The sequence below is a fragment of the Octopus sinensis genome, linkage group LG15, assembly GCF_006345805.1.
Source record: "Octopus sinensis linkage group LG15, ASM634580v1, whole genome shotgun sequence".
NCBI lineage: Eukaryota > Metazoa > Mollusca > Cephalopoda > Octopoda > Octopodidae > Octopus > Octopus sinensis.
The window spans coordinates 51,129,095-51,142,167 of record NC_043011.1 but is presented as its reverse complement, the minus strand read 5'-3'; the positions used below and the strand labels follow the sequence as shown (position 1 = coordinate 51,142,167).

At 35.0% G+C, this 13,073-nt stretch overlaps 1 protein-coding gene across 1 annotated transcript in view; it reads right to left on the bottom strand.

Moving 5' to 3' along the window:
* Positions 1-7,862: 7,862 nt before the first annotated feature.
* The window catches only part of LOC115219738 (galactocerebrosidase), a 47,377-nt gene continuing 42,166 nt past the window's right edge, over positions 7,863-13,073 (bottom strand). The window contains exons 15-18 of the mRNA XM_029789961.2: positions 12,252-12,432; positions 10,762-10,931; positions 9,409-9,485; positions 7,863-8,087 (exon numbers count right to left, since the gene is read on the bottom strand). Of these exons, the coding sequence (XP_029645821.1) occupies positions 7,941-8,087; positions 9,409-9,485; positions 10,762-10,931; positions 12,252-12,432 (575 nt within the window). The 3' untranslated portion in view covers positions 7,863-7,940. The remainder of the gene's footprint in view (positions 8,088-9,408; positions 9,486-10,761; positions 10,932-12,251; positions 12,433-13,073) is intronic.

The window sequence follows — 13,073 nt, the reverse complement described above, 5'->3', positions numbered from 1 at the left end:
TTTGGGCGATAAAAAGGTCGAGTTGTGTCCCCTAGACAGAAAATGTGTTGCATATAAAAAGCTTAGATTCTCGACCCCATGTCGAATTTATCGATTTTTTTCAGAACTGAGGAAACTTTTCAAAATTTTAGCTGCGTTAGTTTTGAATTATGACATTGGGCTATGTGTGTGTCAAGTTTCATCAGAATCGGTTGAAAGCCGTGGTCAGGGTGAGGGTACAACCTGACAGACACACAGACAGACAAACTGCCGTTTATATATAGAGAGATGTTGAGCTTGACAGAGTTAAGCACACTGAAATGAAAGTTCGTAAAAATTAGATTAATATCAATAGAGTTGCGAGTGTTGCTCATTCTTCTTTAAATGTTCCTTATGCATAAAAGTTTGCCTTTCTCAAGCTTGTATGAAATCACACCAGTGCGCCCACGCAGATAAGGCACACATGAAGTATTTCAATTTTATTACGGGTGACCAGTCTCAATGTCATGTTTGTCAAAAAACCTGAAAGTTATGGGGAAGATTGAAGACAACACTTGAACATTCTTAATAAACAAGTGGGAAAATGGAACCAATACTGCAATGAACTGTTGTTGCAGTATTTGTGGTCAGTTCTTCAAACACCTTTCAGAGTTCAAAAATCGTTAATGATCTCATGCTAGGATATAAAAGTGAGGTTGTGTGCTGTCTGTCTCCTACGATTTAGATTCCTAACTACTCCCACATTTTGCGGTGCAGTTTAACCAAAACCGGGTATCTTATAGTCGTGATTCATATCGAGCCCTTCTGGGTATTAGCGCGCGCCTACGATGAGTCTACGATTTTAAAAAAGATTTACCATCAATTTTTCCCATTTCTAATGCATTTTTGGCATATATAAGGGAAGTAACTCTCTAAAAAAATTTTTTTGAATCTCAGAACATAAAAAGCTACAGTAACACTCCGCCCCCTTTGTGGTTAGCCATATATGCTTATATAGTTATTTCCCTTACAAACCCGAGCAACGCCGGGCGATACTGCTAGTTATAGATACAAGAAAAAAGACCAAGCTCTGCAAGGAACAGACAGCCACCAAGTACATGTATGTATGCATATATGTATAAACAGATGAGTGTATGGGAACGCACGCATGCGTGTGTGCATGTGTGTGTTTGTGTGTGTTATGCATATACGGAGAAATAGCAGCTCGACCTGGAGAGACTTCCGCATCTCCAAACTATGTGCTCTGTCGAATAACGTTGCTCCAGAAATACTTTGGAGGGTCTCCATTTTGGCCACTTGCATTCATGATTATACTCTTTCAGTCATTACCCAACATTTATGACCATAGATGAGGATAGGCACGAAATCCGAACTGAGGATAGCAAGTCTGGCTTTCTTTTTACCAGCCTCTCCTTTTCTGAAGATCAAATGCTGGAGTTAGTGCATTACAGTACAAGCATCTACAATTCTAGTATTTAGTTCAGCGTCCTGCTTCATATCACTCGTGAATATGGTCCCGAGATACTTAAACTTCTCCACTTGTTTCAGTGATGTTCTATTAGCAAAGTGCACTGGGAAGAATTTCTTGAGAGATATACATAATCTATATATATAAAAGTGAGGTTGTGTGGTGTCTGTCTCCTACGATTTAGATTCCAAACTACTCCCACAGTTTAACCAAAAGCGGGTATCTTATAGTCGTGATTCGTATCGAGCCCTTCTGAGTATTAGCGCGACTACAATGAGTCTACGATTTTAAAAAAAATTTACCATCATTTTTTCCCATTTTTAATGCATTTTTGGCATATATAAGGGAAGTAACTCTCTAAAAATGTATTATTAAATCTCAGAACGTAAAAAGCTACAGTAACACCCCCTCCTTTGTGGTTAGCCATATTGAGATGGCTATTATACTTTACATCTCTAAAAATGCTTATATAGTTATTTCCCTTACAAACCCGAGCAACGCCGGGTGATACTGCTAGTATAATATAATATAATATAATATAACGTGTGTGTGTGTATACACGTGGGCTTCAAAATATAACTCTTTAAGCTAATAAGAGACAACATTTCCCACCCCGCTGTATCTAGTAATTAATAACAATTAATGCTATTTTATTTCCATTTTGCACTTTTCATCCAAATTCTTCACACCTCAATGACCATATTCTACCTTCATTTGAAGAACTTTTCTTTGTTAACTTCCTTGTTGAGAGGGAGGAGAGGAGAGGAAGATAGGGGAGGGGCAAGAGGAGAAGATGCTCGCACATTTCATTGACTGTAGTAAGATTTACACTTACGACCATGTATGGTCAATAGTCTGAACACGTCTAACTTCACAAAATGATGGAGAACATGCCTAGGAATGAAAACTCTGCCCTTTTACCACAGAAATCAGATATGTCCACTAAAAATTTCAGTCCCCTTATTTGTGGAAAGCAGTTTTTTATATCAATCTATCTTTTACAGAGAAATGTCAAGTTTGAAACTTTTTTTTTTCTTGAGATATACCAAATTTATTGAGGCAAAATGACTCGCAGAAAAACCAATTCTATTTTGAGTCGTGGAGGCAGGAGTAGATATTTTAAATCTTTACTGGAATAACCATGAAATTTAATTTTGTAGTTAAAGGGTTAACGAAAGCTTAATAGCAGTGTGGGTGTGAGCGTTCTTGTTATTTTTATATCTATAAACAGGCAAAATGTCTGTGTATCTGCGTGTCTGTGTGCCCTTTATACAAATCCACAGTTTTTCACGTAAAAGGCTCGCATTTTCTATGGGCTTTCAAAACTGTCTAAGGGTGATCGTGAAGATGTTTTCATTTCCCCAGTCACCCCAGAAAGCCATTAAGCAATGTCAATTAACAAATCGCAGGGACAGACACTCTCAGTCGTGGGAATACATCTGGGCGAGCCCTGCTTTTTGCATGGGCAACTTTATGTTGCCTGCTCCCACGTTGGAAGTTAAAATTTTTTCGTATGCTTTACAAACCAAGATTTATGGCCCATAAATTTTCGAGGGAAACAGAGTGAATGGACAAACCTATCTTGGACATGTTCTTGTTCCTCCTTTAGCTCATGATCTTGAGGAGCTTAAAAACTGGATGGCAACAGCATTTGCTTCAACCAACGAAGACACCTTGCAAAGTGTTCATGCATTTTGCTATCATCTTGATGTCATCCATGTGGCTGGTAGAGGGCACATGGAACATTTGTAATAATGTTTCTGAAACTTTAGGATTTTGTGAGTATTTTGTACTGTTTCATTTGTGTAAAGCATATTCTTTGATAAATATGGCTGTTTAAAATTGGGTCATTCTTTTTGAAACACCCTCTATATATATCATCATCATCATCATCATCATTTAGCGTCCGCTTTCCATGCTAGCATGGGTTGGACGGTTCAACTGGGGTCTGGGAAGCCAGAAGGCTGCACCAGGCCCAGTTTGATCTGACAATGTTTCTATGGCTGGATGCCCTTCCTAACGCCAACCACTATTATATATAGATATGTCTACAGCCATTGGAGCCTGATGAGTCAGCTATAAGACTAAACACTTTATGGATGCGAAACCATTGGTCACTCTATGATCAGCCATGTAAGTAACTTCCTGGAGATACATTATTGTTCTAATGTTTAGAGTGTGCTCTTTTTCAGATATATATTCCATTGACATTATATATATATATATATATATATATATATATATACAAATATATATACATATATATACACATATACATACATACATATATACATACACATATATATACATATATACATATATATATACATATACATATATATAAACATATATACATATACATATACATATATACATATATATATACATATACATATATACATATATATATACATATACATATATACATATATATATACATATACATATATACATATATATATACATATACATATATACATATACATATATACATATATATATACATATACATATATACATATATATATACATATACATATACATATATATATACATATACATATATACATATATATATATATATACTATATATACATATATTATACATATATATACATATATATACATATATATATAATATATATACATATATATATACATATATATATACATATATATATACATATATACATACATATATATACATAATATATATATATATATATATACAATATATATATATATATATATAATATATATATATTATACATATATATAAATATACATATATATATATATATACATATATATATATACACATATATACATATATATATATACATATATATATATATACATATATATATATATATATACAAATATATATATATATATATATATATACATATATATATATACACATATATACATATATATATATATACATATATATGCATATATATATATATATATATATACATTATATATACATATATACATATATACATATATAGATATATATACACACACACCCACACACACATGGTGGTTGTCTACTCCTTACGCAGAGTCCGACAGCCTCTTGTACTTACACCACAGATCATCATGGTGTCTGATGTGACATTTTAAACCAGACAATGTCTTGAAAAGGCACCTACATAGATTGCGTATCTGTTTTGGACCACCAAGACCTGGAATTAAGTTCTGATTTTTGTGGATCTTAAAATGTCTTTTGAGATCTCCATTAAATTTGCAGACTTTATGGCATATACAACATTGAAAGGTGTGCACAGATATATAGGCAGTGTAGTTAGTGGAGGTTTATTTTTTATGGGTCTGCGAATGGTTGTTGTCAAATTTACACTTATTGACTATATGTGGTTCAGTTCTCCTGCACTTGAGCTACACAGCCATGCTGGCCTTATTCATTTAACATATGTGCATGTACTCTATTTAAAAGTATTGTGTGATCTTTCGGTTTCATGTAAAATTGTTTTTTATATATAACCTCACATTAAAACAAATGTACACACACACAGGCACACACACACACACACATCAAAACAGTAATAATGCCACAGCTAATTTCTGTTCTTCCTTTTTACCGCATCTTTTTTTAATTACAATATATTTATCATTACCAGCATCGCCTTACTGGCACCTGTGCCGGTGACATGTGTAAAAAGATTCAAGCAAGGTCGTTAACCCGGAGTTTCTAACTTTGAATAGGTCGCTACATCCTTGTTACTTGCGTGAATGTTGCTACCCTGGTAACTGCTTATTGAATTTTCCATGTTGACTGTAAACAAAAGATAAGTCATTAATCCATTTATATATATCATCATCATCATTATTTAGCGTCCGTTTTTCATGCTAGCATGGGTTGGATGGTTCAACTGGGGTCTGTGAAGCCAGAAGGCCGCATCAGGCCCAGTCTGATCTGGCAGTGTTTCTACGGCTGGATGCCCTTCCTAACGCCAACCACTCCGCGAGTGTAGTGGGTGCTTTTTACGTGCCACCCGTACAGGAGCCAGACGGAGCTGGCAAACGGCCACAAACAGATGGTGCTTTTACGTGCCACCGGCACGGGGCCAGGCGAGGCTGGCAACAGACACGAACGGATGGTGCTTTTTACGTGCCACCAGCATGGAGGCCAGTCGGGGCGGTGCTGGCAACGGCCATGAACGGATGGTGTTTTTTACGTGCCACCGGCACGGGGGCCAGGCGAAGCTAGCAACGGTCACGAACGGATGGTGCTTTTTACGTGCCACCGGCACGGGGGCCAGGCAAGGCTGGCAATGGCCACGAACGGATGGTGCTTTTTACGTGTCACCGGCACGGAGGCCAGTCAGGGCGGTGCTGGCAACGGCAACGATCGGATATATACATGCACATACGTATATATGTACATATACATACATATGTACGTATATGTGTATGTATGTATGATGATTATTAGTATAAATAATTACATGGTAAAAAAATAAGTATATATTTTATATATTTCATTAATACTACATTTTTCTGTGAACAAGTTAATGTAGTATATAATGTAAATATATAATGTAAACATTCAAACAATACCATTATCTTGCCAAAACTTACTGCATTTCATATAGAATTTTTAGTCATCCAAGCCTGTCTTGGTATATAAATTGTCTGAAAATTTAACTTGTCGGCTAGGAAATATGGTATATATATATAAATTTTTATATAAAAAAATGGTTTTATCAAATATATATATACATATATTAAGTATTTTCTTTTATTCTTTTACTTGTTTCAGTCATTTGACTGTGGGGACGTAAACACACCAACATCAGTTGCCAAGTGATGGTGGGAGGACAAACACAGACATACAAATACATACATATAAATATGTGTGTGTGTGTATATATATATATACACACAGACATGATGGGCAAATCTATGTTTTTTTATATAAAAAATGATTTTATTAAATATATATATACAGGTGCAGGAGTGGCTGTGTGGTAAGAAGCTTGCTTCCTAACTACATGGTTCCGGGTTCAGTCCACTGCATGGCACCTTGGGCAAGTGTCTTCTACTATAGACTTGGGCCAACCAAAGCCTTGTGAGTAGATTTGGTAGACAGAAACTAAAAGAAGCCTATCATATATATATATATATGAATATATATATATATAAATATATATATATATGAATATATATATATATAAATATATATATATATGAATATATATATATATATAATATTATATATATGAATATATATATATATAAATATATAATATAGTATATATATATAAATGACTAGAGACCGAGACCTTTGGAAGTATGCTGTGCATGAGAAGACCCAGCAGGACAAGTGAGACCATAACCCATGGCCTCTACATGAGATGTAGCCAGTCCACTTATGCATACCTTTCCTTCTTGAGAAAGAAAACTCTACTTGTGAAGACCTGTTGAGGCAAGTGAAAATCGAAATCGAAATCGATCAACATCAATGGAAATTGCAGCTGTGATACCAGTGCCAGTGATACGTAAGAGAACCATCCGATCGTGGCCATTGCCAGCGCCGCCCCGACTGGCCTCGTGCCGGTGGCACGTAAAAAGCACCATCCGATCATAGCTGTTTGTCAGCCTCGTCTGGCACCTGTGCCGGTGACACGTAAAAAGCACCCACTACACTCACGGAGTGGTTGGCATTAGGAAGGGCATCCAGCCGTAGAAACATTGCCAGATCAGACTGTGCCTGGTGCAGCCTTCTGGCTTCCCAGACCCCAGTTGAACCATCCAACCCATGCTAGCATGGAAAGCGGATGCTAAACGATGATGATGATGATGATATAAATTTAAAATAATAAGTGTAAAAAATTGAATATTAATTTGATTAATATCAATTTAAAACCAGTGGTCCAGCATATTAAAATCTGAAGATTCAGAAAAATTATATTACATACATATAAGAGGGATCCATTATGCTAGAAGTAGATCCACTATGGTCTTACCACTAAGAAAGGAATGTTCTCAACAAAATTTAGCAAACGCCAGAATTATATATATATATGTATGTATGTATGTATGTATTTGTGTTTGTGTGTTTGTCCCCCCACCATCGCTTGAGAACTGATGTTGGTGTGGTTGCATCCCCATGACTTAACGGTTCGGCAAAAGAGACTGACAGAATAAGTACTAATCTTACAAAGAATAAGTCCTGTGATCGATTTGTTCAACTAAAGGTGGTGCTCCAGCATAGCTACTGTCAAATGGCTGAAACAAGTAAAACAGATATATATATTTTTATATAAAAATTGATTTTATTAAATACATATATTTTTATATAAAAAATGATTTCATCATATACATATATCAAGTGCATATATATTTTTATATAAAAATGATTTTATTAGATATATATATTAAGTATATATATTTTCATATAAAAAATGATTTTATTAAAAACTTCCTTTCAAAAATAAATGTTTTCTTTCTTTATTATCACATCAATTCAAATTTCTTCAACAAAGAACATGTCAAAATCAGCAATGCCATAAGGATAAGTTCCAAGACCTACAAAACCAGGTTTTTGGTAGATGTCCTCAACAAGTGTACTAAATATGATTTTCTCATTAAGAAGTCCAATTACAATGCCACCCTAAAAGAACAATGACAAGAAATTATTTTGATTAAAATGATAAGATGACTAAAATTTAAAATTTAAACAAGATAAAGAAAATATTTTAAATACATACATAAATCTTGTATGTAGGTAGGTACAGATATAGATATATACATATATATACTGTGTCTATTGAGATTCTGTTAAGTTTTTACAGAATTAAAGTGATTTGTCACACACAACTTCAGTAGTGAAGTTAATCCTTCACTGAGATCAAAAATTTCCACAATTGTCTCCCATACTTACCTTGATGATTTAAGTAATATCAATCTTTGGACTAATATTGTCTATCTCTCACTGCATAACTATTTTTAATTAAATTTCCAATGGTTAATACATTAAATATGTTGATACTAACTTAACTATATAATTTTTGTATTTGGTTCGCAAGATTCTTTACGTGAATTCGTGTGTCCCCAAACACAACAAAATTCAACTATAGTTTTTCATACAGATGGCATTTCTGAGAAATTAACCTCTTTATTTTTTTAATTTTTAATTTGTCTTCCAAACTTAGACAGACTGACGTTTGAAGACAGATAGGGTCGGTATGGTATTAGTAAAATGTGGACTGGAACTTTCGGTAAACAGAAATTAATCTTATATAATTAAATGTAGGCTAAGGTGGTAAGCTGGCAGAAGCATTAGCATGTCAGACAAATTGCTTAATGGCATTTCATTTAGCTCTTTACATTCTGACTTAAAATTCCACTGTGGTAAACTTTACTTTTCATCCTTTCTTGGTCAGTAAAATAAGTATCAGTCAAGTACCTGGATCAGTGTAATCAACTTCCCCTCTATTCAAAATTATTGCCCTGTGCCTAAATTTGAAACCATTATTATTATAAGTTGGCAAGCTGGCAGAATCATTAGCAGGTTGGACAAAATGCTTAGCAGCATTTCTTCTGGTTTAACATTCTAAGTTCAAATCCTGTTGAGAGCAATTTTGCCTTTCATCCTTTCGAGGTTGATGCACACTAGGGTTGACATAGTCAACTAGCCTCTCCCACACAAAACTTTCAGGCTTTGTGCTTATCGTAGAAAGGATAATTAAGGATGCGCTACTATATATTAATGTTAATAATAATATTTAATCAATTAAAGTTACACCTGCAATGAGAAGGAAAACAATTAGCAGTAATGGAAACTTTTATCAAAGAAAGGAAGAGAAATAACTCATGTTAATAATAATATTTAATCAATTAAAGTTACACCTGTAATGTGAAGGAAAACAATTAGCAGTAATGGAAACTTTTATCAAAGAAAGGAAGAGAAATAACTCAGAAAACTTTTTTACCTTCGTGTATAAACCAATTTTGTTCCAATCAGGTTCTGTTTCAGAAATTGTACCATTCAGATAAGCCTTAGTTTTAGCTAGAATATAAATATGAAAAATCTGATACAAATGGAGGAAAGAGATTAAGAAATAACTATGTCTATGCAACTTATACTTCAACGATATTTTTGCTGTATCCACAATAAATAGGAAAAAAACTTGAAAATTACAACTTCAATGTTTACATAAAAAAGTGATCTTTATGTTCTGCAACTAAAGTTGACTATATTTGTCTCATTTACTTGAGCACTTCTATAGCAGTCCTATTAAACATTTTGTTCCTGATAAGAAACAATCACTTTCTGTCTGGCACCTGTGCGGGTGGCACGTAAAAAGCACCCACTACACTCACGGCGTGGTTGGCGTTAGGAAGGGCATCCAGCCATAGAAACACTGCCAGATCTGACTGGGCCTGATGAAGCCTTCCAGCTTCACAAATCCCAGTTGAACCGTCCAACCCATGCTAGCATGGAGAACGGACGCTAAATGATGATGATGATGATGATGATGATGATATATATATATATACGAGCAAAACGACCCCGTCCAATGGACGGTACTGAGTTGTCAAACATTTAAACCAAATTTTGTCAAAACAACTTGTCCGACTGTCCCTGGAGAAACACTGATTTAACCTAAATTTGAGACACTAGAAAAAGACGGATTTCGCCTGATGTACTTGCGCGTACAAATGCACGTTCCCACGGCTTTATCGATCGCATTCTCACCTGGAATCGATTTTTGTAATTTTTTCAAGACTTATACATGCCCTGATACTGTCGGTATCTACATATCAAATTTGAGCACAATCGGATGGAGGATGCCCGAGATCCTAAAAGACACACACACACACACAGACAGAACGGATTTTATATAATAGATAATATATATATATATATATATATATATATATACACATATATATTTATTGATATGGTTTTTGCAACAGGTTTAACATAAACTTTTGTCGTTATGTTTACTAATCAAGGATAATGTCAAAGATTGTTTTCTACTGTTGTGCAATGATCACAAGCAAGTTATTGATGGTTTTAGAAGTTGAGGGTTTTTTTAACATAAAAAGAATTCCATTTTGTGTGACTTATAGGGTTATCAAAATAATGGGGTTTTTCTTTTTCAGTTAAATTGGTGCTCATACCACAACCTGACAAAAGGTTGATTATTAGAAACAATTACAATCAAAATATTTTAATTTAAACATAGATACTTAAAACAAGCAGCTTTATATCATAAGAACCAATGGCAGTGTTAAGAAGATCAATATGGGAATGTTTTTGAAGTGGGAAAAATACACACCTATATCTCCATACAAATGATAGGTCTTGCTTATAGGATCAACGAACAAAAAGACTCCACGAGATGACAATGTGGAACAACCTCCTTGGCTGACACGTGAAGCAATAAAAACCTCCTTGCTGCCGTTCACTTCTCCAATACGTGCTTTTACCTCCACGTAGGTGTCGATCCTGAGGAGAAAAAATATCGAACAGAAAAGAAAATCAATGATTTTTCTTCTTTTTTTTTTTTCATGATAGCACATGAATGAAGCTCCTTTAGAAAAGGTTACAAATAAAAAGATAAAATACAATTCTTGACTGCTACTGATTTTATTGACCCTGGATGGGTGGAAAGGCAATCTTAGTTCTGGTGGGATTTGAATTCAGAGTGTAAATACAGGCTACAACTAAATCTGCAGAGCATTTTGTCTAAAGCTCAACCACTTACTGCCTTTCCTAGTAATATTTCATATACAAGATAGTTGATTAACTTTCCTTTCCCTCGGTATTTAACTTATTTTATCATGACTGTGGCATGCTGGGACATTGCCTTAAAGGGTTTTAGTCAAACAAATCAACCCCAGGACTTTTTTTTAACCCAGTACTTATTCTATTGACATCTTTTGCCAAACCACTAAGTTATGGAGATGTAAACACACCAACACTGATTGTCGAGCAGTAGTGGGAGACAAACACAGACACAAACACACACACACACACACACACACACACAACACACACACACACACACACACACACACTTCTTTCAGTTTCTGTCTACCTAATCCACTCAAAAGGCTTTCATCACCCCCAGAATGATGAAAGGCAAAAATCAACCCAAACTGGGCCTTCTTGATAAAGATTTCTAGAAAATGTATAAGACCTTAAATTAGGCAAGGAACGAGAAGGGAATAGAGACCTGACTGGCACTTTACTTTATCAACCTCAGAAGGGTAAAAGGTACATTTAACTTCACCGGGATTCTTTTTAACCCTTTCGTTACCAACCCGGCTGAAACCAGCTCTGGCTCTGAGTACAAATGTCTTGTTTACATAAGTTTTGAATTAAAATCTTCCACCAAACCTTAGTCACAATTTATGGTTCCTAACACTAGCTGAATGATAACTAAGTTATTTTACTAAATTCTTTGTTATATTTAAAGTAATTGAAAAAAACACAGAGCATCTAAAAAAAAATACAGTAACAAAAGGGTTAATTCAGAAGATAAATATCCATAACTCAGAACAAAATGCTACTAATTCTTTCTATTTATGGCACAAGACCTGAAATTTTGACAGAAGTCAACAACATCAACCCCAATATTTGACTGGTACTTTATTTTATTGTCTCCAGAGAGATGAATGCAAAGTTGAACTCAGCAGGATTTGAACTTGAAACCTAGAGAACCAGACAAATTAACATGATTTTTTTTTTAATGCTCTTCCAACTCATAGCCATTGGCTCTTTTAAATAATCACAATAGTAACATTGAGTAAAGGATTATCTTACCAAGCAGAACTGTTACCAATCACTGTTATAGAAGTATTGCCATAATCAGCCAAACACCAAGCCACAGGTGTTTCCAGTACCATTTGACGCATCACTTTGTTGTATGGCTCACCCACTTGGACTACCTCAAAAGACCCGGTTTGTTGGGCAAAATTATAAGGTTCAGCATAAAGAGGATATCCTACAGAAAGAATAGATACATTTGAAATGGTCAGTAAAAAATAATATTCAAGGCCCAGAAGGATGAAAAGCAAAGTTAACTTCAGTGGGGTTTGAATTCAGAATGTTCCTTCTCGAGCCATGCCAGGCTCATAAGGGCCGGTTTCCCAGTTTCAGTGGCGTAGAAATTCCCCACCTGGATGGGACGCCGGTCTGTCGCAGGATTACTCATTTTTGCCAGCTGAGTAGACTGGAGCAACATGAAAATGAAGTGTTTTGCTCAAGAACACAACGCATCGCCCGATCCAGAAATCGAAACCACAACCTTACGATCATGAGATCCACACCCTAACCACTAAGCCACGTGCTTCCACAGAATGTGTGTGTGTGTGTTCAGGCATATACGAGTGTGTATGTGCATGTGTGCGTATACATCTGTGCATATGTGTGTCTGTGTACATGTGGGTATGTGTGTATGTATATGTGCAAGTAAGTGCAGGTGTATGTGTGTAAGTAAATGTTGTTATAGTCATCGTCATTTTAACATCCACTTTTTTATGCATGCATGTGTCAGACAGAACTCATTGAGGCAGATTTTCTACAGCTGAATGTCCTGCTTCATGTTAACCCTTGCCTGTTTCCAAGCAACATAATATTTTCCCA